The sequence below is a fragment of the Hydra vulgaris genome, chromosome 15, assembly GCF_038396675.1.
Source record: "Hydra vulgaris chromosome 15, alternate assembly HydraT2T_AEP".
NCBI lineage: Eukaryota > Metazoa > Cnidaria > Hydrozoa > Anthoathecata > Hydridae > Hydra > Hydra vulgaris.
In genome coordinates this window covers 1,321,682-1,349,366 of record NC_088934.1, presented here as the reverse complement: position 1 = coordinate 1,349,366, position 27,685 = coordinate 1,321,682, and the positions used below count along the sequence as shown (strand labels likewise).

At 27.4% G+C, this 27,685-nt stretch overlaps 3 protein-coding genes across 3 annotated transcripts; all 3 read left to right on the top strand.

The window, feature by feature from the left end:
* The first annotated feature begins 297 nt into the window (after positions 1-297).
* Positions 298-23,849, top strand: LOC136092294 (ankyrin repeat domain-containing protein 12-like). Its single transcript, XM_065820171.1, has 9 exons — positions 298-401; positions 512-838; positions 3,790-3,932; positions 8,979-9,129; positions 10,765-17,747; positions 22,083-22,136; positions 22,748-22,882; positions 22,986-23,090; positions 23,583-23,849. Exons 1-9 carry the CDS (start codon positions 377-379, stop codon positions 23,709-23,711), a joined length of 8,052 nt encoding a protein of 2,683 aa, XP_065676243.1. The 5' UTR covers positions 298-376; the 3' UTR covers positions 23,712-23,849.
* Positions 23,850-24,324: 475 nt separating this feature from the next.
* Positions 24,325-25,197, top strand: LOC136092293 (gem-associated protein 2-like). The gene has a single exon (XM_065820170.1). It carries the CDS (start codon positions 24,325-24,327, stop codon positions 25,066-25,068), a length of 744 nt encoding a protein of 247 aa, XP_065676242.1. The 3' UTR covers positions 25,069-25,197.
* Positions 25,198-25,200: 3 nt separating this feature from the next.
* LOC136072062 (GATOR1 complex protein NPRL2-like) lies at positions 25,201-27,045 on the top strand. Its single transcript, XM_065820169.1, has 2 exons — positions 25,201-26,067; positions 26,231-27,045. The coding sequence occupies exons 1-2, from the start codon at positions 25,658-25,660 to the stop codon at positions 26,979-26,981; spliced, it is 1,161 nt and encodes a 386-aa protein (XP_065676241.1). The 5' UTR covers positions 25,201-25,657; the 3' UTR covers positions 26,982-27,045.
* The last annotated feature ends 640 nt before the right edge of the window (positions 27,046-27,685 follow it).

Here is a 27,685-nt window from a genome sequence, read left to right as displayed (position 1 = left end):
TAATTTTTATTTTTATTCATTTATACTTATTGTATATCCAATATTTTTGTATTGTTACAAACAGATTTAAGTTTATTTCAAAGTTGTGCAACTTTAATAACTTTTTTTAAGTAATGTTAGACTGCCATTCTTAAAAATTTGGTTGTAATCCCTATTTTATTGCTAAATCAAGTGTGTAGATTTTTTAAAATTGGAAGTCTTTTTTGCAGTTACTTTGATGCTTTTATCTGAAATAAATTATAACTGTCGAGTTAAAGTTGACACTTAAAAACTTTTTATTCAAAATGTTTTTTTTCTAATTTTTATACTTTTAGATTTATTAAAGTATGTTTATAGAATTATACATGAAAAATAAAAATAGAAAAGTAAATTCAAAATGCCAAAGCGCCATTTATATTCAAGTAAAGTATTCATATTTATATTTTAGAAAATTGTTATAATTGTTGTTTTATTTATTTTTAGTTTTTAGATTTTTCTTATAAAAATTCTAAACTTTAAGTTCTTCCTTTAGGTCCTGAACAGCCTAGTCACTCTGGCCGTAGAAAATTCAGAGGCAATGATGCTGAGACATCTTTTCCTATGCCACAAACAGAACGTCAACAATTAGCTTATTTATTATCATTAACTGCAAATGAAGTGAAATGTGAAACAAATGAGGGACCTGAAATACTTGCAAATGAAACAAAAAGACGAAGTAGAGATAAACTGTCGAGCATCAATAAACCTAAAAATAAAAGTGGTGAGACACAACTACATCTTTGTGCAACAAAGGGAGATTTAGATATAACTAAAAGCTTAGTTCGAAAAGGAGCTGATGTTAACTGCAGAGATAATGCTGGTTAGTTTTTTTATATACATTTTTCATATACAATAATACTCTTTACATATACAATAATAAATAGGACACTTAATTGCAAACCAATAGTTTTAACAAATTTAAATGTAAAGTGTTTTGTCTTGCCTTGTTTATGTTTTTTGGCCCAATGCGTGTTTGTTTTTTATTTTTTCTTGAACATTTTCACTTCCAACAAGTCTGCAAGCAACAGCTATTATAATTGGAAGTTACTGGAGGAGAAAAGAAGTTTATAAAGCAAGATAACTATTTTTTTTAATGTTAGTTTACCTCATCAAGGCCAAGAAGGCCACTACAGATGAGGAGGCTACTTGTGGTTATAACCCTCTCTTAACGCTATAACTCCAAAACACGATCCTTGACGAACAAGGCCGATGCATAGAGAAACAAGTTGAGCGCAGTACTACCAGGGATTGTGGCAGGGATCAAACTGGGAACCTCTCACTTATGAAACAAGCGCTCTACCACTACACCACTACCGCATTTTATTTATTAACATACGACTTGAAAGATTGCAAATAAATTAAATCAGGATGAAAGGAGGAAATTCCGAAAAACTGATGTTCGAGGAAAAAAAACTAGTCAAAAATTTTTGGTGCAATTACAGTGTAAAGAACAATTATAGTATAAGGATGGGACTTGATTGAATGACAAATAACACAAGAGTGAATTTTAATAGATAGCACAAGAGACTCTAGTCCAACCATGTTTATAATGTGTTTTTGCACCTTGTCTAAAAGAGAAAGAGCATCATTTAAAGATCCATTTCAGATAAGGCAAAAGTATTCCATGCAAGGACGAATTTGAGATTTTTAGAGATAAGGAATAGAATCCAAAGTAAGAAAGTTGCAAGCAGGATGAAGAGATGCAACCTTAGCAGATGCTAATTTTGCGATGGGTTTGATATATTGTTTTCAAAAAAGATTGGAAGAGTTAATCCTAGAAGACAAAGGGTAGATGACTCATTGAGTACATTATCGTTTATAAATATAAAAAGATCTAGAATGTTGCGATAACAATTAGCTGAAAAAAATTGAGTTTTATCTGAGTTAAAGTTCACCAGCCACTGAGAGCCCCATTCTGTAGCTCACATCTAAGATGGCATTGTTTGCTGATGATACTACCATTTATTCTTGTCTTGATAAGAAGCTAAAACTCTGATTTCTTAAAGAGGGGCATTTAAGCTTGAAAAGGATCTCACTTCTGTTTCAGCATGGGGCTCACAGTGGCTGGTGAACTTTAATTCAGATAAAACTTAATTTTTTTCAGCCAATCTTTATCACAATAATTTAGATCTTCCTATATTTATGAATGGTAATGCACTCCATGAGTCATCTACACTCCATCTTCTAGGATTAGCTCTTACTTCCAATCTTTCTTGGAATGGGTATATCATATCGATTGCAAAAAATCTGCTAAGGTTGCATCTCTTTATTGTGTTTAACATGTTTTTACTCTGGATTCTATTCTTTTTCTCTATAAATCTCAAATCCGTCCTTGTATGGAATACTCTTGCCATATCTGGGTCAGATCTTCTAATGATGCCCTTTCTCTTTTAGATAAGGTGCAAAAATGCATTGTAAACATAGTTGGATCTGGTCTTGCAGTAAACCTCCAACCATTATCACATCGTCATAATGTTGCTTCTCTTTCTCTTACAATACTATAATAGGCACTGCTCTAAAGAGCTAGTGTCTCTTGTACCATTTACTAAAATTCATTCTCGTGTTACTCATCATTCAATTAAGTCTTATCCTTTTTCTATGACTGTTCCTAAGTGCTCCAAAAGCTCTTATTCATCTAGTTTTTTTCTTCAAACATCAGTTCTTTGGAATTCGCTTCCTTCATCTTGCTTTCCTGATTCATATAATTCGCAATCTTTTAAGCTGTCTATCAATCGTTATCTTGCTCTACAATCTTCATCTTTTTTCTTCCAGTAACTTCCAACTCTAATAGTGGTTGCTTGCAGCCTTGTTGGAAGCGAAGATATTTAAAAAAAAAAACTGGAGTGGAGCTTGGAATGATAGTCTTTCTCTTTTAGACAAGGTGAAAAATGCATTGTAAACATAGTTGCACCTGTTTTTGCAGCCAACCTTCTGCCATTGTCATCCACTAAACAAATCTGTCGTAACATCCACTAAACAAATCGGAGCAAAATTAAACTTTTACTACTTGCCTGATGAAAAATGCATTGTAAACATAGTTGTACCTGCTTTTGCAGCCAACCTTCTGCCATTGTCATATTGTCATAATGTTGCTTCTCTTTCTCTTTTCTATGAATACAATAATTTGGGCTGCTTTGAAAAGCTAGCCTCTGTTGTGCCATCTACTAAAATTCATTTTCGTGTTATTCGTCATTCTATTAAGTATCATCCTTTTACTGTGACTGTTCCTAAGTGCTCCAAAAATTCTTATTCATTTAGTTTTTTTCCTCAGACATCAGTTTATTGGAATTTGCTCCCTTTTTCTTTTTTCCTGAATCATATGATTTATAATTTTTTAAATCACCTGTTAATTGCTTTATAAACTTCATCTTTTCTTTTCTAGTAACATCGAACTCTTATAGTGTTTGTATGCACCCTTGTTGGTAATTGTCTTAAAAAAAAAATTTTTATTATAAATTTTTATAATTTATCAGTTATTTATAATTTGCTTATAAAATTGCATAATTACTCTTTTGCTCATCAGTTACAAAGTTAAATAGTTTTATCAATTTTACAATAAATTATCATAATTTATCAGTTTGTTAATATTTATTTATATAAATACATAAATACTTTTCTGCTCATCCGTTACAGATTAAAATAAAATGCAGATTTTTGGATTTAGTCTTGAACCCAGGCTTAAGCTTTTTTAAAAGTTGCTTTTTAAGAGGAACTTATTCAGGTTTTAAAAGGTGAAAAAAACTGTAATCAAGTTTTATATTGTTGTTTAAGGATGGACTCCCCTTCATGAAGCGTGCAATCATGGTCATTTTAAAGTTGCAAAATTTTTACTACGTGCTGGTGCAGAAGTTAATGCACAGGGTTTTGATGGTGATACACCACTTCATGATGCCAGTTCAAATGGCCACCTTGAGGTTATCTTAACAATTTTTGTATAGTTTGTTTATAAATTTATTAAATTTGTTTATGTATGTGTGTGTGAATATATATATATATATATATATATATATATATATATATATATATATATATATATATATATATGCAACCCTTGGAATTAGGAAAAATGAGGTCGGCAATAATTATTTGATACAAATAATTATTGCCGACCTCATTTTATCAATTATTTGATACAAATAATTCTCCTCCTTTCTATGTTTTATGGTCACAGGTGTGACCATAAAACATAGAAAGGAGGAGAATTTTTGGCTGACCTTAAATACTTTAAGGTCGCCATTGCCGAATGCCGACCCTAATTCCAAAGGTCGATGTAGGTAATGATGTATATATATATGAATATAGAAAATATCTTTGTATTATCATGTATAATATTGTATACTTAAAAGAGTGCTCAATAGATAAACTGGAGCTATATAGTATAAATGTTAGCATTTAGCATTAGCATTTAGCTAATTCCTGATATGCGGGTAACAGTAACATATATATATATATATATATATATATATATATATATATATATATATATATATATATATATATATATATATATATATATATATATATATATATATATATATACACATATCAGGCTTGGACAAGAATGGCTTGCGATTGAACGCTATTGCTGACCACGCAAACAATTTTTTGTTGTTGACATTTTTACCATGACTGTTTAGATGTTTTGATGATTTAAACATATTAGAAATACGCTTGAAAAAGAAACTCTATACTAAACTTAAACTAGGAAAAAAATTAAAAAAAGAAAACAAAAAAGCAATTCCTTATGAAAAAGAAAATATATAGATAAAACTTTAAAATAAAACTCAAAAAGCTCAAACTCAAGTTTTTCTTACATTTTTAATTACATTTGAAATTACTTTATAACTTATCTTTAGAAACATTTTTATTAAATTTACGCAAAATGTTTTTACAAGTTACTTTTAATGATTGTTAATAAATGGACAATTTCAATTCAATTAAGAAAAAAATTAAAAATTTCAATTTAAATTAAAAAAATTTTAATTAAAATTTAAAAAAATAAATTTTTTTGTTTGTTGTATAAACATTTTTTCCAAAAATTGCAACAACAAAAAAAAATTCTTTTTAATAAAGTAATTTTTAATCATTTCATTGAATCATTTTAATTAATGCTCTGAAACAAAAAAAGAAAAAATAATAAAGCTATCATACCATTTCATTGCATTTGAAAGATTTTATTTATCTTATTCATAATTAAAAGTTTACCTTAATAAAATTATCTTTTAAAAGATTTTAAAAAATTCATGGCAACATAGTCTCAAACGTTTAAATTTATCAAAAAATACATGCCTACATAAAAAAATTTAAATATAACATTTTTTGTTAATTTACACAAAATGCGTTTATTTTAAACAATTGTTAGAATTAATTTTGTATTCTATTTACTTCAGAAAAGATCAATGATTAAAAGTTATTCATAACGTAAATGTATTTAAATTGTTTATTGCATTTAAATTGTTAAAACATCAAACAGCTGTGGTTAAATTGTAAAGAAAAAATAATATAAGTGTGGTCAGTTACAGCGTGTGATCGCACCCCATTTCTGTTCAAGCCTATATATATATATATATATCAGGCTTGGTCAAAAAGCAGGTGCAATCTCACTCTATTCCTGACCACACAAATTAAATTTAGTTGGGACAACTTGGCCACAGCTTTTTAGACGTTTTGAGAACATTCAAATTTATGTTTGTTTCTGTGTATGCCGAAATGTTTTGACACACTAAAACAAATAAACTTGTAAATAATCTTTTGTAATCAAATGTTTATACATTAGCAAAGGGCTTTTAAATTAAGCGACAATTTACTTTTATTGATCGTTATTAAAAAGAAAATGTTTAAATTATATAAAGTTAAATTATTTTTATTACAAATTATATAAATAATTATATATATAAAAATATAGGTTTTTATTCTTTAAATGTTAATTATTTTTTTAAAATGTTTGTAATTTGATTTTATATAAACAAGACTTTCAACAACAACTGCATTTTCAATAAAATTTAAAAAATGATAATCAAAGTTAATAAAATTAATTATCAAATAAACATTCAGGAACTTACAGGCGACTGAACTAAACATACATAGATACATAGTGAATTACGAGTGGATAAACACCGCACCAGAGGGTCCACAAAAATTAACAAAAACATACATTTATATTAAGTGACAAACGGGTGAAGCATTAGCACACCAGAGGTTAATACAGAACACAAACATACAAATATATTAAAAAGCCCACTCACTAAACATCATCAGTGGTTTTGTGAAGCAGTTCCACTTCCTCTTCGTAAATATTTTTTAGTTTAATCATAAAAGTTTGCTTTTTAATAATTTGATGCAATAAAAGTATGCTTCTAGTTTGCAAAAGACAAAATAAAATCGTAATTTACTTAGAATGTAATATACCCTTTATATATTCATTATTATAGTATAATGAACTGATGGACATAAAATATAAAGTTATTAAATGTCTGTAGTTTGGATTCTGATCATTATAAACTGCTGGGTCTGGTGATATCTGTCTGAATTTTTTTAAACATTTTAAAGGCACTGGTAAAAGAAAAGATTGATATTTTTCTAGTAAAGCAGCGATTTTATTATTTCTTTTGTTTGTCTTACTTAAGAAGAATTATTTTAAATATTTTAAACTTTGCAAACTACGCAAAGCATGAAATGGTTATGAAAAAATTTTTATTTATTTATTATTCAACTACCATTAGTTTTATTAGAGTTGAAATAAAACATAAATACTTAAATAAAAAATTATATTATACTCTTTGATAAATTGAAGAATGTTTGTTTCTTTGCTAAACCATCATTAATTGTTAGTTGTTACTTATTATAAAAATGTTGCTAAATTTTACAAAAATATTATAAAAGAGAAAAATTTGGAAAAGATTTATTCTAAACATAATTTATTTTGTATCAGTTAAGTTTTTTTAAGAATTCATTTGTTTTTTTAGTTAATTTTTTAGTAATTGTCTCAGTTTTTTTTTTTTTTTTTTTTTTTGTCACTTTTTGAAACGTTCTCAAAGCATCTAAGAAGCCATGACTATGTTGTCGTAACTAAATATTATATGCGTGATTAGATATAAAGTGCGGTTGCACTTGCTTCCCGGCCAAGCCTGACTGTTTGAGGTCGGTAAAAAAAATAGACCCAAAAGGGGTTATCATAAAAACAAGATCTGCGATTTTTTGCCAACCTCAAACACTTTAAGGTCAGCAATTAGGTCTGCATTGCCGAATGTCGACCCTGATTCCGAGGGCTGTATGCGTGTGTGTACATACATACATATGCACGTATTCATGTATTAATGTATGTATATATATATCAGGGTGGCTCAAAAAGAATTGTTTTCAGATATTTTTAGGCATTTTAATTTTTGCGTTCTCTTTGGCTTTAAAGTATCTCTAAAAAAGATTTATGCACATCACTATTTCATTTCACACTGCTTCATTAGTATTAATATTTTAAAAACATTTTATTTTAAAAGTTTCAATAATAATGGCAGTACTAAATAAACTAGTTTGAACATACTGTATTTAGGTACCTTACATCTTGCATAGGACATTCTAAAGGTTTCTGAAGAGTTCTAAAAATTAAGAAACTTTGAAAGAGTTTAGCAAGTTACTTTAAAAATCAAAATGTTTCATTTTCATAGAAATGCCTTAATTAGTACCTTTAATATACTGGTTAGAGTTCTGGTATCAGAACTGAAGACCAGTGGTTTGAAGCTGGCTCTGGCCATATATGGCATCATTGGTTAGGTAGGGGGCATGAACTTCATGGTTAAATGCTATTCCGTAGTGCTCTGTGATAGGATTTAGGATAAGAATTGGGATTTCTTGGAGTATTTAATGTAACTTTTAAAAAAAAATTAGGTTTATTTTATTTGGTTAAATTCAATATGTGTGAATGAATTCACTTAGGCATGGTTGTTATGTTGAAAACTGTCATCTATTTAATTTGTGAACTAATTTTTCTAGAAGAGTTCTATTAACAAAAGAATTCTTTTTAGTGTTTGCTTTAGTTTAGACAAAATAACTAATAAACCCATAAAAAAAGTTCATCATTCGAAAATTCATCCATCGTTCCTCCTGTAAATACTCAAACTTTGATTAGAATTGAAAGAGACCATTATCTTCAGAATTTTTTTTATCAACAAACAGAACGCAAAATATCAAATAATATGGTTTTTAAGCAAAAGTTATCCTGTTAAAAAGTAAAATTGCTTCTATCGTTTTTATCTAATAAAACAGAATCATAAATTTCCAAAAAATTTATTATCAATCAGTATTTCTACTGTTATAATATTTTTAATGTTCAAAAAATTGATAAAAATTTGAAAATCAAGAGACTTTACCCTCAAAGCTATGAGATTTGGTTTAATTTTTTTAAATCTTTTTCCTCAATATTTTTCATTCCATTTTCTTTCCTGGTTTTGAAAGAATTATTATTTTCAACTTTTTGATAATTATGATTCAGTCTTGTTTTTGCTTTCAATTTAAATCTAGCATTTTTTTAATGTTATATAAAAATAGTTCTTTTTGCTTCTTTTGTTATTTCAGTAGAGATGGAGTAAATTGCTGTAATTATTCTGATTGGATTTTATTTAAGTAACAACACTGCTTCATAAAATCATTTTTTTTAACAAAAAAAAAAGTATTTTGTATTATTAATGTATTTAAAAAATATTTAAATGAGTATTTTAAAACCATTTAGTTAGAAATATTTTCTTTAAAACATGCAAGACTTGTACATGTTTATGAAGCTAATGTTATTAATTAATTATTATTATTGACATATTATTAAGTATTTTTAAATTTTATGTGCATTTCTGTGAAGCTATTATTAAGCGTTTTTAAATTTCATAAGAATTTTATCTAGAGATATTTTTTTTTTTCTATTTTTAATTTAAATCAGAAAGGTATTTTTAGTTAATTTTATTATTTTGTAGATTGTTGTACTGCTCTTGCGACATGGTGGTAATCCTCATCAAAAGAATGATAAAGGAAGAACGCCAATAGATGTGGCTGATAGTGATAGAGTTTTAAAAGCACTGAAGAATTTTACCAAAGATATGCTCTTTGATTTAAAACCTAATAAAGGCATAATTTTATATATGTAATTATTTGTGTATGTATATATATATATATACATGGTCTCTGATTTGAATCATGCACAATATATCAACAGAATCAAGCTTAATCATAATTAACTCATGTGTAATGCGACTAAATAAGACTACCAAATAAGTGACAGTTTAATAGTGCTCAACACTTAAATTTTTCTCAAAAATTGTGGCAACCAATGTTTTGTTCTTAGAGGCAACAAACAATGGTGCTGAAATGAAAGACAAAGATAATGTAGGATTAGTTATAACCAATCATATATATATATATATATATATATATATATATATATATATATATATATATATATATATATACACACACACACACACACACACACACACACACACACACACACACACACACACACACACACACACACACACACACACACACACACACACACACATACAGCATTAGAAACACACTGATGATGCCATACTGAAAAATAGATAGTCTAGGGCTTCAGTACATATATCTGACTATCTAGGTAGAACATGCAAGGAAGTCCTGCAACATTGGCTAAGAGTTAGGGTAGGGCAGTAAAAAGTTTCTTTCTTTTTTTTTTAATGTTTTATCTTCTTTTTCTGAAAATTAAAAGCACATTTTAGGAATTAAAGTGCTTAAAATATATGAGGAAATTGCATCCTTAGATATACATTTTCTGTTTGTATCTTTATTGGTGTGTACTTAGATCTGCACAGACCTATTATATTGCTTATAAAATACTTATTTGAATCCTGACATTTTTCAGAAAAAAAATGGATATGTTAAGAAAACAATTTTTTTGCCTAAAATAAGGTAACACAGCTTGCTGTTATCTAACTAACCATTAAAACAAAATTTTTTTGTGTTTTTTAATACTCTTGAAACTTTTTAGATCTTCTATTTTCTGGAAAATCTTCAGATGTATTGCATTCATAAGTTCTCTTATATTAGATGTTATCTTTTTTTTTACCAGATGTTTTTCTTCTCAATATTTTTTCTTTGTAAAATTTACTAATTTTTAAGAGTTTTCATCAATATTAAATCAGCTTCTTTGTCTTATGATTTATTTTTAATTATACTATTTATTGATCCTAGATTTTTAATTCTTAAAATATATATTCAATACCTAGAACATACTTCAAAAGTTACATAAGAAACAATTAAAAAATATAAAACTTTAGGTTATATCTTTGTTTTTTATTTGTGAGTGTGTGTGTGTATATTAAAATAATTTAAATGAAAAAGTACAACTTTATAGTGGAACTTGTAATTAGTTCCATTATAAAGTTGTAGTTTTTCATTTAAATTATTTTCATATAATTTGATCTATTTTTTTATAAAAAAAAAAAGATATTGATCACTCTTAAACAGACAAGAGTTCAGACAAGTACTCTTAAACAGACAAGAGTTCAGACAAGTTGTATTTCCAACGGTATACTAAATTTATCAATATATATATATATATATATATATATATATATATATATATGTATATATATATATATATATATATATATATATATATATATATATATATATATATATACATATATATATATATACACACAAAAAATAAAAATTACATTTAAAGTATGAAAAAATAAATGTTGTTCTAACTTTTAGATATGGAAATAAAAGAAAGTCTCAAAACATCTCCTATTAATGAAAAAGAACATCGGTCTTTCCAAAAATTAAAAAGGTTTTCAAACATTAACGATTTTTTAGGCGTTGAGGATATTGATCAGTTTTCAACGTCTAAAATGGAAAGCAAATGTTGTGAAAATAATCTCACTTCTTCAGCTTCATTTGACTCACTTAAAGCTGAGCCAAAATTTGAAAATGATTATAAATTTTCTAAAGAGGATTTCAATCCAAACATCACTACACCATGTTATTTAAATAAAGAAGAAAACAAGACAACAAGTAGTACAAATAGTTCCCAAACAGTGAGACTGGCTGATTTAAATTTTATTAAAGACAATAGTTTAAAACCACACAAAAAGAAAAGAAGTTCTTTGAGTAATTCTTCAACTAAAAGTGCTGGATATGAGAGTGAAGAAGCTCGAAAAATGAAAAAAAGAACTGATAGTCTATCATGTTTGTTACAGAAAAGTGATTGTGAAGATAAGAAAACTGAATTGACTTTAGGTGGTAGAACAACTGAACAAGTATTAAAAAGTACATCAGAACAAACAAAAAATGCTGGTTTGATTTTAGATTTAAATGAAACTGACAAAGTTGGATGCCCCTCAGCAGCCCTTCACAGTAACAATAGTTATTGTTTAACAGAATCAAACCATTCAAAAAATCATGGCAAAATTGTAGATAGAGAGAAAAACAAGAAACAACTGATAAGACTTAAAGGTTTTCTTGATGATAGTGATGAAAGTGAACATTTATCAGATGAAAGTTCTTTACTTACATCTAATAAATATCAATCAACTAAAACTGATGAATATATAAACAAAAGTGATCATGAAAGACATAAAAAAGTTATTCTTCCAGATGAAAAGCAAAAAACTGATTTTCAGAATGAAAGATTAAAAAGTAATAGCAATGAAACAAAAGTTAAGAAACCAAGAAACAAGTTTTTAAAGTTTTTAAAGTTGTGTAAAAAAGATAAATATCTAAAAGTTCTAAATAATGATAAAGAAACTAACCTGGATCCTAATATACCTAATAGTTTAAATTCAAAAAAAAAAGATTTCCCTGATTTATCAATTAGTAATTCATTTGAAGATAATAAAAAAAATATAGAACCCAAAAATATTTTTTCAGCGCAGTTTAAAAAAAAATATGATAGAATAATCAAATCAAGTAGTATTTCTAATCGAAAAGAATTAAATGCTTCAGAATCAGAAAACTTTTGTATTGACTTCAAACATAAAACTAGCTCATTGCTAAGTCAGCAATCATCACCAATAAAAATGAAAAACAAAGTAACAGTCTTTGAAAAAGAAGAAACTATACCAGAAAAAAAAAGTAATAAACACCTATATGAATCATTTCATAAAAGCATTCATACCAATGAAAGTGAGATGTATAAAAAAAGTTCATTTAAGCATAAAACAATATCAACAAATGAATTTTTAGAACTATCTAATACCAAAAACAATGCAGATGATGAGGTTTCAGAAATAAAGAAGAGAGAAAGTACAGAGTGTTCACTCTCCTCCAGAGTGCATCACTCTCCTCAAAAGTATAACCAAAATGTTCCGTTTAAAAAAACTAACAAGGATACAACACTTAAGAAAGTTCCAGAAGCTAACGAACTTATTAAAAATAAATTTGAAGATGAATTAAAATTACATGAACATGACTTGACTATAAATGAAAAGCCATCACCAGATAAAAATGCTACCGAGTTACCTATTTTGCCAGAAAATATTTCTTTTTCAGTTAATGAAAAAATTAACGATTTTTCAATCAATCAAATGTCACAATCTTTAATAGAGCATGAAATTGAAGACCAAAAAAAAGACTCCATGTTTTTCCGAAATTCTGAAACACAAGAGATGTCACCTCAAAGTTTAGGCAACATAAATACTGTAACTAATATTAACACAAAAAACAAGTCATGTGGATTTGAAAATTTACAAAACTCAGAAATTGTTTTACAAGAATCTGCACAAGTTTCTAAGTTTGAGTTACCTTTTGCACATTCTCAAAACTTATGCAGTGATTTGGATTATTCCAGAGATAATTCTCAAAACATATTTCCTGAGCTAGATTGTAGCAAAGATAAGTCTCAAAGTATATCTATTGAGCTGGATTATAGCAAAGTAAAGTCTCAAAGTATATCTATTGAGCTGGATTTTACCAAAGATAGTTCTGAAAAGACATGCATTCAGACAGAGTGTACTAAAAATAAACTTATAAATATTGAGAGGCCCATAAATGATCCTAAAATTGAATTTGTAACAGAAGAAAAACCACATATAGCTGCATTATTTACAGAAAAGATAGAGGATCCTAAATCTTTAACTAAAGTAGTTGTACCTATAATGATAAGTGTTAAGGATGTTATAACTGATAAAATAGAAAGTCTGACTTCTGACCAAGAACATCTTCAGAAACCTGACCACAGGTTAAGTCACAGTATTTTGGAAAACAATTCAAAACTAATAAAACCAATGGTTAGTAAAGATATCAATATAGATGATCCACATGGTAAGTTATCAACAAAAGAAATCAAACCAGCTGTTGTTTGTAACGGCATTAAAGATAATGCTGTATCGTTAAAAGATGAGACCAGTGAATTTTCCTATGGCAAAAAGAAAATAAATGACTGTAAACAAGCAAAACAACTATCATCAGACAATGCACTAGAAAAAGATTTAAAGGTTATTTCCATTGATTCTATTCCAAAACACAAAAGAAAAGAAGTTCATAAATTAGATTCATGTTCAGTTAAAAATCGTGATTTCAAAGCTGACTTGCATTCAAAGTATGATAAAGAAATTAAAGCAGGTAAAGACTTACTAAAAGAACCTTTCAAAGATATTAAAAATAATAAAGACATAGTAAAAGAAATATGCAATGAAACAAAAATAAATAAAGAGATATCAAAAGAATCTCTCAAAGAATTAAAAGTAAATAAAGATATGCCAAAAGAAACTTGTAAAGAAATAAAAATAAATAAAATCATTTTGAAAGAATCTTGCAACGAAGGAAAAGTAAATAAAGAGATAATAAAAGATTCTTGTAAAGAAATTAAAATAAATAAAAACATATTAAAAGAATCTTGCAAAGAAGTAAAAATAAATAAATATTTAGCAAAAGAAACCTGTAAAGAGATAAAAATAAATAAAGAAGTGCCAAAAGAAACCTGTAAAGAGATAAAAATAAATAAAGAAATGCCAAAAGAAACCTGTAAAGAGATAAAAATAAATAAAGAAATGTCAAAAGAAACCTGTAAAGAGATAAAAATAAATAAAGAAGTACCAAAAGAAACCTGCAAAGAGATAAAAATAAATAAAGAAATGCCAAAAGAAACCTGCAAAGAAATAAAAATAAATAAAGATATACAAAAAGAGATCTGCATTGAAATGAAAATAAATCAAAACACAACTAAAGAAACTAGTAGGGAAATAAATAAAGACATTTTAAAGGTAAGTAATTTTGGTTTGGAATCAAATCTTGATAAAGAGAAAGGAGTAAAGTTTATTTCTCCTGTAAAACATTTTGATGAAAAGATAGTAGAACTAGATTTAAGTAAATCATTTGCTTTGAATACGGTTCCATCACGAAAGCATCATAAAGTTGAGTTACCAAAAAGTGTTATTATTCATGAACATATATTGGAATGTCGTCCAAAGGCAGAAAAGTTTCAAAAAAAACACAATGAAAAAGAATTAAAGCGCAAACATGGTTTCCCAGCAACTACAACAACAGCTAAAATAGCAAAGCTAGATCAAACAACTTGCAATTCAAAAGAAGTTCAAAAATTAAGTGCTGACTCAGCTCAGCCCTCAACAATATTAGATGAAGATAAATTTATTTCTTTAAAAACTGAGCATCTAGCTGAGAAGCTTGAAAGCACTAGTAATCTTTCATTAAATTTAAAGAAAGTTAAAGTTAAAAAGCAAGTTAACATTACACAACAACACTCTTTCAACCAAGAGTTACCAAGTAAACAAGAGCTACTGAGTAAACAAGACTCTGAAATTGGATTAGATAATGAATTATCAGCAACATTACAACCTGAAGATCCACAAATCAAAGAAAACAAAAGTTTATCGTCACATGAAATATTGAACAAAACAGTTCATTCTACTACAAAACAACATAATGATAAGTATTGTGAATTATCTAATAAAACTTCAGAGTTACCACTTAGTAATGAAGAACAGCTTCAGTCAGTGTCATTAGATGCTGAAAATTTACTTACAGAAAAAATGGAAATAAAAATGGTTTTCAAGGAAAATACACCTTCAAAAGTAAAATGTTCTAATAAACCAGATGAAAACAAAAAAGATCTTGGTTTAATTGATGAAGTACAGAGTAAGAAAGATCCTGCTAAGCCTGAGGACATCAAAAAAGAAACTGTTAAGTTTGATGAAATACAGAATAGAAACCTTAAGACTTCTGAAAAAAATAAATCAATTGAAAACTGTCCTTCCAAAGATGTTTCAAAATGTTTAGGAAATCAAACATCTTTGCCAGTAAATGATGAGATGTTATCTATTAAAAAGCATAAACTTGAATATCATGAAAGATTTAAAAAAGATGAAGATTCCGTGTCTGAATCCAAGTTTGCTTTTAAAGCAAATGCTGCATATAAGATTTCTAATAATAACGCTGGGTTGAGTAACACTAGTAACATAAGCAACAAAAATCCGTCAATATTAAAATCAAAGGAAGGTAGTATAAAACTTAAAGAATTTGATATAAATATTGGAATGGGAATAACTGCACTAAAGGAACTTGAAGAAGCAAACAGAAGAAAACGAAAACAAATGTTAGCTAAACATAAAGATACCAAAGAAGTAAAAAATGCTATTAAAGAACCAATTAAAGAAATAAAAAATGTTGTGAAAGAGCTGAATAAATGTGATGAACCTTCTAAAAAAGTTTTTAGGAATGAAGATGATAACAAAAATTTTTTAAAAATAAGTTCCTATTCTAATTCTAATCAAAAATTAAAAACATCTGATATTTCACAAAGTTCGGAAAGTTCTACAATAAAGTGCATTGATAGCCTAATTAAAAAAAGCGAATCAAATAAAGTAACAGTTGTAGAGAATCCTTTTCTGATTATAAAACAAGAAGATAAGGCAGACATTAAACATAAAAAATCACTTGAGCAAGATTTAGTGAAAATTTCAATAACAAATGAATCAGAAAGTTTTTTAGAAAATGAGAATGCTGTTGGTAATTTGTTAGGTATTGAGGATTCAATAGATGATGAAAAATCAGTTTTGAAAACATCTGATATAGTGAGAGAAATCAAAAATAACTTTCAAAATACATTAAATTTTCAAAGCTTTGCAGACATAGATGCTTTTTCTACAGATCGCAAAAATAAAGATGACTTAGTTGCTTTTGAAAAAAATATTTTTCAAGTAGGAAGAAGTGACCAAATACAAAAGGGACTTATATCAAGTGTTGAAGAAAAAGCACCTAAAGATGATAAATGCTTACCAAATAAATTTAATTGTAATGAACCCACACCATGTAAAAGAGAATTTAATCTAAATCTAAAATCAAAGGATAGTTCTTTAGTTAACAATAGTTTAAGAGATCCATTAGTTACAGAAAATGCTCCTGACTATTTCCTGCCAACTTCAAATTTTTCTACTTTGACTACTTATCAAGATCCTCTAATTGTGGAAAAAACTTTTTGCGCTGACAACAAATCGCTTGATTTGTTGTCAAGCAACCATTTAACTGAACAATTCAGGATACTTCAAACTTCACAAACTATACTTCCAGAAAATGAAATTATAAGCAAAGTTGGAGACTGCATTTTAGAAATGGATACAACTGGGCATACTTATACTATGCGTGAATTTGTTCCAGTTACTTCTACTAATTCCTTTCCTTTTCTCCAAAATTTACGCTTAGGAGTGGAATCGTGCACTGCCTTGCATTTTAACTCGGAAATTAAACCCAAAGAACCTGTATTAATTTCTGAAGTAGTATCTTCACATTCTAATACAAGCACCAGCAGTAAACAAAACACTGGGCTTCCACATTCTAACATGATAACAACCAGTTTAAAAAATATTGTACCTTCGCTGTCCAATCTGATTGCCAACAGTGTGCAAAACAGTCCTTCGCTTAATAGTATGATCACCAGCTGTTTGCAAAGCTCTGTATCTTCACTTTCTAGTTTAGACACCAATAGTCATCAAACATCATCTTTAATTGAACAAACTCATTTTACAGAAAGTTCAAGCCGTAAAACTTTAAATACAATTTCAAGTAATGAATTTAGCAATTTTTCTGCATCATTTAGCAGTGATTTTAACCATCTTAATGCAACTTTAGGCAGCGATGTTCTGCGTGTTTCCACTTCAAGTGACGAAGTATTTTTAACTTTGAATGATGACAGTAACCAGTTGAATGCATTTTCAAATGATGGATTTCAACATTTAGCTGAAACTGTTAGTGACAATTTTAATCAGCTCGATTTGTTTTCAAGTGGCACAGAGAGTTTAGTGAGGCAAAAATGTTTAATAGTGCCAACAGATGTTTCTTCTGTAAACCAATCTGAACCCGATCAGTTTGGTACTGTTAAAAAATTGACTTCTATGTCATCTAAATTAGATGAAAAATTATATCCATTAAATTATTTATCAGGAAACGACCAATTGTCTTCATATCAAGAAAGTCATAAAATGAACTTTAAGCAAAATTTATCTACCTCTAAAAATTCTTCAAGTTTCAAAGAAATGTTATTGGATAAAGTACCAGTTTCTGTTAGCAGAGATTTATTTGAAATGGACAATCTTGATGATCCTCATAAAGTTACGTTTAGCTCTTGGCGACAAGTTATGAAAACCAATTGTTTGCAACTTAATAGAAGTAATTTTACCAGTTCTTTAGGATTGCAAATCTTAGATATCTTTCAAATCCCTTCACATGAAGAAATAGTTAAAAAGGTATTTTATTTATTAAAAGAATAATTTAAACTGATAAAAAGTTTACAGAAAAATATTTTTGTTTTTAAAATAATTAAAATAATTTGCATTACGCGTATTTAAACATATTATTTAAATATTATTTATTTGACTTTTAAATTTTTTTTTTTATGTTTAATAGATTAATTTATATAATACTTTCTTAATTTATATAATACTTTCTTTGTTTTATATAAAAAAGTACCTTTTTTATATAAAATAAAGAAAGTATTTTAATTTTTTTTTTTTTTCTTTTGATTTACTTGTAACAAGTCTGCAAGCTTGCAAGTAAGTTGAGAGTAACTAGAAGAAAAAAAGAATAGAGTTAAAGAGCAAGGAAACAGTTGACAGAAAACGTCCAGAAAACATGAAGATGAGAGAGAGTTCCAAAGAGTTGAAGTGCAAGGAAAAAAAATTAGACAAAAAAAGGTTTTTGAGCATACATGGACAGATAAAGTTAAAGGATGAGACTTTGCTAAATGGCAAATCAAGTGAAAATGAGTTTTAGTTGGTTGAACTAGAGATGATAGCTCCTTTGAGCAGCAACCATGATAGTATTTGTAGAAAAGAGAAAGAGATGCAACTTTACGACGATTGGGAAGAAGCTTAAGTTTAGCAGATAGAGCGGGTCTAACTATGTTTGTAATGCGTTTTTGGACCTTGTCTAGAAGAGAAAGAGCTTCATTAGAAGAACTAGCCCAAATATGACAACAGTATTGCATACAGGGATGAATAAGAGATTTGTAGAGGTAGAGAATGAAATCAGGAGAGAGAAAATGGTGAACATGATAAATACAAGCAACCTTAGCAGATGCTAATTTAGCAATTGATTGTATATATGGTTTCCATGAAAGGTTAGTAGTAAATGATAATCCAAGAAGTAACGTAAAGAAGAGGACTCAGTGAGAGGGTCGCCATTCATTCACATAGGAATGTCAAAGTTATTTATCGAGATATTAACAGAAGCTTTTCAGTTTTTTTCTTTTATATTATATTTTTTCTATTTTCTTTTATAAGCTTAATATTTGGCTTACAATTGTGTATAGTTTTTTTTTTTTTTTTTTTTTTTTTTTTTTTTTGTTATAAAAATATCTGGTTTTTTTAATTAATGTGTGTTCCTTGTAGAGGATTTTTTTAAATGATTTAATTTTGAACAAGCTTTGGTTTACCCTATTTTTAACATGCAGTTATAATAAAACTTTTTTGCTCCATTTCAGTTTATGATTGTTTCAGTTTTCAGATGTTTTTGATATAATAATATCTGACAATCCTACTTTTGATAAAATGGAAAATGTAACTACATTTTAATCTGGCTTTTCTTCGAAAACTACTTTTAATTTTTGTTTTGTTTTTACCTACAAATTTATTTTGTTTATTTGTTGCCAATGTCTTCCTTGAGTTGTCTGCTAGGATTATCAATAGTCCTCTATGTGCGTGTAACTTCAATCCAAACCTTTTTTTCTTAACTTTTATTGAACTTAAGAAAAAAAGGTTTGAATTGAAGTTACACACTTCATTAATTGCAGCATAGTCAGGGTTGCCACTCAACCTGGAAAATCTGGAAATAGCATGAATCCCAGGGAAAACCTGGAAATCTCAGGGAATTTTTTTTTTTTTTTTTTTTTGTAAAATAGTTATATATCAAATTATTTACAATAGTTTAAACTAGTTAAAATTCATAATGTATATTATTAGTAATTTTTTATAAGATTGTACAATTTATTTTAAATTTGGTTTGGTTTAATTTATAATGATGTTCGAGACTGTTGCCTTATTTTAAAAAGTAAGATAAAAAATATTATCTCAAAATAACTTCATAAAAACATTGAAATAAAAAATCTAGAAAATGACATTCTTTTCTGATAACCCCCTTCCTTTCTCTTGTGCTTTTTTCCCTTTTTATCTTGACCACAACCCTATTTGCGTGATGTCCTTTATGTATGGATCCTAAATAAAATAATATAAAAATGTATTATATTCAATTTTATAATTTGTAATCATTTTATCTATAAATATATAATATGGTTGTAAGAAGAAGGCATTTTTTAGAGTAATAATTAAAATGGATCAAACATTTTTTTCAAATGATTTGCTTACTCACCCAGAGTATAATGGCTTGTAAAGACTAATGACAATAAATTTGCTAAATGTAACAGTTGCTGCAAAACCTTTAACTTGTCAAATATGGGAGTTCAGGCAGTTAAGAGTCATAATGAAGGTAAAAAGCACCAAGTTAATGTTTTAGCTAAATCCAAAAGTCACTTTTTCAAACCTGTTGTAAAAAATTCTACTATTACACTAACAGTACCCCTGGCAGTAGGTCAAAGAACTTTAGAACTTTTTGTTTCTTCTAATAATGAAACAAGATTTGAAATTAAATGGGCTTTTGCAACTGTTATGTATGGATTGTCAAACAATGCTTCTGCTAATATGAGCCAATTATTTACTAGTATGTTTCCAGATAGTAAAGTTGCAAAAGGACTAACATTAGGAAGAACAAAAATACGGTATATGATTAATTTTGGGTTAGCCCCATATTTTAAATCGTTACTTCTTGAAACCATCAAAACTTCACCATGTTATGTTGTCACGTTTGATGAAAGTTTAAACAAAGTTACACAAAATTGTCAAATGGACATTATTGTTAGATTTTGGAATACTCTAGAAAACCAGGTTATTGTGCGATATTTGAATTCAGTTTTTCTTGGACACTCTTCTGCAGCGCATATACTAAAAGGTTTTAATAATGAAATAGAATGTCTGGACTTATCAAAAATGATCCAAGTATCTGTGGATGGGCCTAATACAAATTGGAAGTTTTTTAAAGAATTTTCTATATACTGAGATTAGTGCGAATTAAATTCTTTGTTTGACATTGGGAGTTGTAGTTTGCATTCAATACACGGAGCTTTTAAGATCGGTTTTAAGTCTACATCATGGAATTTAAAAAGTATTCTTAAGGGAGCATATCAAATATTGCATGATACTCCTGCTAGAAGAGATGACTATAGCAGTGTCACTGGGTCAAATCGCTATCCATTAAGTTCTGTTCAATTAGATGGATTGAAGACCAAGTTGTTTCAGATCGTTTAATTGAAATATGATTGAAAAATTAATTAGATTTTGGGAAAAATTATCAAAGTCTTCCTCAAAAAGTTAGAGTTTTCTTTGTCTTAATGAGTGTATTTTGATAGGAACTTTGTTGAAAGAATCTCTTTTCTTAAGTTTTTTATAAACAAGAATAATAAACAATTCATAAAATAAAACATAAGTTTCATTTTTTGAGAAAGATGTGAGTGCAACGTCTGCATGTTGTTCAAAAATCTTTCAAAGAAAGATTTTTAACAGGTTCAACAATTTTTTCTTTGTTGAAAATCGAATACTATATGGATATACTTCAGAAGAACTACTAATAGACCTCAGTTGTGATCAAAGATTTTTGAAAATAACAAGAGTTGGCTCAGATAAAGTTTTTTATTTATTTAATGTCATTCAATTGTAGTTTTGATATTTTTATTACTTTATAAGTTAGTTGGTTTTTCTCTCCTGAATCATTTAAAAGGATTTTAAAATTTTTTCTCCTTGTAATCATTTTTAAGCTTAAAGAAATAGATTTTAACATGCTGTTGAAAATGTCCAACACCATTTATTGGGTGAAAAAAAGCTAGCTCCTGTCCAGTTTTCAATTCTTTGAAAAACAATTGAAATATGGTCAGGAGCTAGCAATGAGGCCATCGCTGTAGTTTTAAATCTCTGAATCCTATATTATTACTACTACTATATTATATATATATTTTTACTATTTTATGATTACATATCAACATTATAGCGTGGTGGTTAGTGCGCTGCGTCATAATTTGCAGATTCAGAGTTCGAACATTGTAGAACAAGTATATTTTGTTTTTTCTTTTTATATTGCCCAAACCATTATTTATTACCATCTTTTTATTTACTTATTTTATTTTATCATTTTATTTTGTATTTTAAATTCAAGTAAAAGCTTCATTACTTTTTTTATTATTTCATATTTATTCTATTATTTTTTTTATTTTTATTTTATTTTAGGGGATAATATTCTATTTTGGCATTCTGAATTTTATATAAAAATAATATTAATACTTTTTTGTTAAAATAAAAACATTTTTAAGTAGATAAAAGCTATTTAAGTAATTTACTCTGAGATGGATTTATAAAAATATATCAGACTATTATCAATAGATGTTTAAAATGTGACACTTATGTATTACTTTTTTAATTTGATCTATTGAAAATCCTTGTTTTATTAGTATTTAGTAACTTTCCTTTTTTTAATGCTAGGCTGGTCATAATGAAAAACTTAAAGATTTATTATTGAAGCATGCATCAGAAGAGGTTATTTTATATATGCTTATATATATATATATATATATATATATATATATATATATATATATATATATATATATATATATATATATATATATATATATATATATATATATATATATATATATATATATTAGGGAAAACGAGGTTGGCAATAATTTGTTGACCTCGATCTTTCAGAAGTCGGCATAAGGTCAGCTAAAAAAATTTGATACAAAGGTCTTACCATAAAACATAGAAACAAGGTAAATTTTTTGCCAACCTCAAACACTTTGAGGTCAGCATTGCCGAATGCTGACCTCAAGTTCCGAGGGTATATGTGTGTGTGTGTGTGTGTGTATATATATATATATATATATATATATATATATATATATATATATATATATATATATGTGTGTATGTGTATATATATATATATATATATGTATATATATATGTATGTATATATATATATGTATGTATATATATATATATATATATATATATATATATATATATATATATATATATATATATATTTATATATATATATCTATATGTATATATATATGTATATATATGTATATATATATATATATATGTATATATATATATATTCTTATATATACATTCAGGAAAAGTTGCGACTATCTTTGCTTCAAGAAATTTCACGTGTTGAATGCAATTGTAAACTTCAGAAGGAAGGAAAAGGACTGGCCAGTGTTAACCTAGCACTATACTTTCAAAATGACGAGCTTACTAATTCACTTGTAAATCCTTTTTGATTTCTTTTTTTTTTTTTATAAAAATGTATTTTTTAAAAAATGGCAATTGATTTTAAATATTTCTTGTTTTATTTTCTATTTTTTAAAGGATACAACGTTAAGCTTTAGGCATAAGTCTTCACATTTACCTGATATGGATAAACTTTTGGCTGCTCGTCTTGATGCTTTGAAAGACAAATACCAACTGCTAAAGGTAATTTCTTGTTTTAAACTTTCATTAGGCATTTTATTTTACATAATTATAATGGTTGTTATGTTAAGAATGTGCTCTGAACAAACTTGAAAACAAACTTTAAATTTGAATATGGAAAACGATTACTTAAATCTTATAAAAAATATATATATATTGTTTCTAATGCATAAAGTAGTAGTGAATTTGCTTGATTATTACTGCGTTGTTCTCTTTGTTTATAAAGTGTAGTGAATCATTTCATATAATAGTGTAGAGTAAGTCTTAGGTGGATGTACATTCTTAAAAAATTTATTGTGTTTTTTTTCTAGCACGCTCATTGTTACATTTCATACAATTCTATGTTTATGTTTGCGAACTAAATTTGCAACTTGTTAAAATTTTATTTTCGCTTCAAGATTTTATTAAAACTTAAAATATATATTTAAAAGTTTTTTTCAAAAATGAATTCAAGTTAGTTTCATAAGATTTATTGGCGTAAGCTTTTATTTTCAGGCTTCTTTAATAAGCAGGCATCAATTAGAAAAAGACACACTTTGCCAAACACAGCGATTTGAAACGCAGTTAAATTATAAAGAAATATTGAGGCAGAGGTATTTACATCCCCATGGTAAAGTGTTTTAAAAGTGAAGTTATATTTGTAAATAAATTATTTAATTTTACATCAATATTTTCTACATGAAGATATTTATAGCTTAAAATTGTAAATATGTTTTTAACATGGTGTAAATACATAACTTATATATACTCTATACTTTTCAACCTATGCAGTTTTTTTTGTTTTTATTTTTTCCTAATATAAATCATATATATATATATATATATATATATATATATATATATATATATATATATATATATATATATATATATATATATATATATATATGTATGTATGTATGTATATGTATATATATATGTATATATATATATTAAACTTTTTTTTCTTTTGATATTTAAAATAAGTGTAATTTTCTTTGAGAGCTCATATCAAAATACACTTGATTTAAGCGTAGATATTTATGTGTATATAGGTATTTAAATATATTGATTGGTAAGTGTTAAAAGTATTACTTTTTAAAAGGTCTGTAATAGTATTAATGTTTAATAACAAAATAATATTGTATTATTATTGTTATTGATAATAATACTGGTAATTTTTATTTTTATTTTTTTTAACTTTTTGTTAAATATTTTTAAGTTCATCTTTAGTTTTCTTAAGCATAAATTTAATATAATGGAATCTGCGTTTGGCTACATTGATTTTAATCAACCATTGGATGAAAATGATTTATTAAAACCACCGTCGTCTGGAATAGAGTATTTAAAACGTGTTCAATATGAAGCTTCAAGATGCCCTGAGGTTGTTATAGCAAACATTCCTAAATCACTAATAACTCCAGAATATGTAGAATGTAATCAACGACCTCAACCATTAAGTGACGCCCCAAATCCAAGCACACAGCGGATGCAAGCTGCTGATTTTGCTGAAATGCGTCAGAAATTAATTTTTTACAAAACTCAAACTAGAAAGGTTGTGCCTATAAGGCTCCCTAAAAAACAGAATCCCCAAACGTGGTGTGCGTTTTGTTTTGGTTTAGATTTTGTAAAAAAATGTTATAAAGGTCGTTTGTCAGAAGAGATTATTAATGATACAACTCTAGAGACTGGACACGAACCTTTACTAAGTATAATAGCTCAGTTTACTCAACCGTTGGCTGTGCAACTTTTAGAGTATCAGTTGACGTGGTTAGATTTATGCGGCTTTTCTACAGAACAAGGTCGATGGTTATACAGTTTAATGTTATGTATTGATAAGCCAACTCCACAAGATGCTATGTCTGTATTAAGAACTATAGCGCGTAAATGCCTAAAGATCAGGAATTCGTATAAAGAACAATCTGAATTATTTCCTCAGCTCAATCTATTTATTGTTATTGTTTCAAAATATTTTGGACAAGAGGATTTGGCACTTTGTTGAAGCTTCAGTAAGATTTGGCACTTTGTTGAAGTTAAATCTCACGTAGTTTTCCTCTTTTCTAATGTTTTATAAATAATTCCATGATTGTCAATGTTGATCAATATTAGATGTATATTTTATTGATAGAAATTCTGGTTTATTTTTTATTTCTTTATATTGATTATATTTTTGAATTTTATTCACACAAAAAAACAAAGATAATGTATTGTCGTGTTAATCAATTTTTGTGATGTAAAAGTATTGCGATATTAACTATTATGTATTATGTTGTTAATTTTTTTATGTGCTCATTTCATTTTTCAGCAGGCAAAGTATAAATTATGATCATTCCAATCCGTTGTTTTACATGCGGAAAAGTTGTTGGTAACAAGTGGGAATCTTATCTTGGTCTGCTTCAAGCTGAATATTCGGAAGGAGACGCCCTTGATTCGCTTGGTCTGAAACGTTATTGTTGTCGCCGAATGCTTTTGGCTCACGTAGATCTGATCGAAAAGTTACTTAATTACGCTCCTCTTGAAAAATAATAAATTTATTAACATTCCAAATAAAAATTTTGTTAGTTAAACTATTCTTTTTGTCATTGTCTTTTATGTCAAAACTAAAGTGCGTCCTTTTTTGCGATTTTCATCCTCTTCTTGGTCCTCAAGTGGCTTATCAAGCCCCAGTCGATTTTATTACAAAAGAACAAATTGATTCAATAGCACCTTACATCATTCCTAAACCTCAATTTCAAGGACGTCTTATAAGTTTTAAAGCATATGGTTTTACATTTATGGGCTATCCGATAAAAATTGATAATAAAAAGTATGACAGAAACGCGTTATTATTTAATGCGCTGTTTGTGTTTAATGAAAATGACTGTGTGCAGGAATTTGAATCAGTTGTGACAAAATTAGCCGGCTACCTTACAACTTTGGAATTAGAGACAGAGTATATATGGAATTCAAAAACGAAAAGAAATCTTCAAAGCATTTTGACGAAGATACTTGAAGATATTAGGTAATTAACTTGATAAAATGTTGTTTTATTTTACTTTTAACATTTTTTTATTTTTAACATTTACTTGATAAAATGTTGTTTTATTTTCGTTACTTTATAGACATACTTATTATTGTTTTGAAATCTTTTCATTACATTATTATCTTTAAATTATTATTTTTAGTTCGCTGGGAGAGTGTACTATTCCAGTAGATCATTGTAATACAATATTTTTAAAAGTAGTAAAACTTCCAAAAGAACCGCCAATTGTGTATGATGATCAAGTTCCAGTTTTTCTGTGGAGTAAATCTGCCATTGAAAATCAGCACTGGGATTTGACAGCGCAGCGTATAATTCCTTGTATAGACGGATGCAATCATGTGCAAAAGATTGCGTTTATTGCTGAAGTAGATTTAAGCATAGTGCGTTCTGCTATACAAACTTTACTTTTTTATGGTGTTGTTGCTTTAGTACCTATATTTCTATATTCAAACAAGTATGCTGTTAAACCGAAAATCAATAATCTTCTTAAAGACCCTTCAATGAGGAATGAATGCATCGCCTACGTTTCTCAAGACAGTGAAAAGCCATCTAGTTTTCATAATATTTTTAAATTGTATTGTGAGTTAGGGCCTGGAATATCGGTTAATGATCTTTGCAATCGACACGATCCTGTTGCACTGGGAATCAACATTCAAAGACTAATACTTTACGGCCTAATAAAGAAGTTTGTTCACAACTTAAATAAATATCCAGTATACAGTTCAACTAATCAAATTACAAATAGTTCGATTGAATATTTAAAATACTTTAATGGCTGCCATAGTTACTCAAAAATATGCTGCATGTCAGTGACTGCCGGTGAATCAATGCATATTGAAGAAATTAAATCGACAATAGACAATGATCCAAACGTTATTTTAATTTGGAAGTGATTTTAAGTTGTAAACGTTAGTTTTATATTAATACTTTAAGTGTCGTATTTGTGTATTTCAAAAACTATAAAAATAAATTCAACTAAATGAAAGTAACAAGAGAAATTGTTAGTTTAAAACAGTTTCTATATAAAATTAAAATTAATTTTCAAATTATTTGTCTTAGTGAAACATGGTGTCAAGACAAAAATGTTGAGAACGATTCATATTTCCAAATACCCAATTACAATGTAGTCCACTAAATTAGAGACCTGGGCAAGGAAGGCGGGGGTTTATGTATGTTTATTAAGAATTCATTATTATTCAAATTTAATTCAAATTTAAGTTCAATCACAAATGATTATGAGTCATTATGTGTGGAAATCATTAATAAAGCCTCAAAAAACATTGTCGTGCATGCATTATACAGACCACCATCAGGAAATATTAATGCGTTTAAAGATCACATTAAAAATTTAATTGAAAATAAATTGAATTTGAATAAAAGTGTTTATTTCGTGGGTGACATTAACCTTAATATTTTGGATTATGACGTAAATAAACAAACGAATAAATTCATTAATGTCATTTTTCAAAGTGGATACATTCCAATAATAAATAAACCTACGCGTGTGACTAGCGGTAGTGCAACGTCAATAGACCAAATTATAACTAATGAATTTATCAATACAAAAATTAAAACTGGAATATTTAAAACGGACATT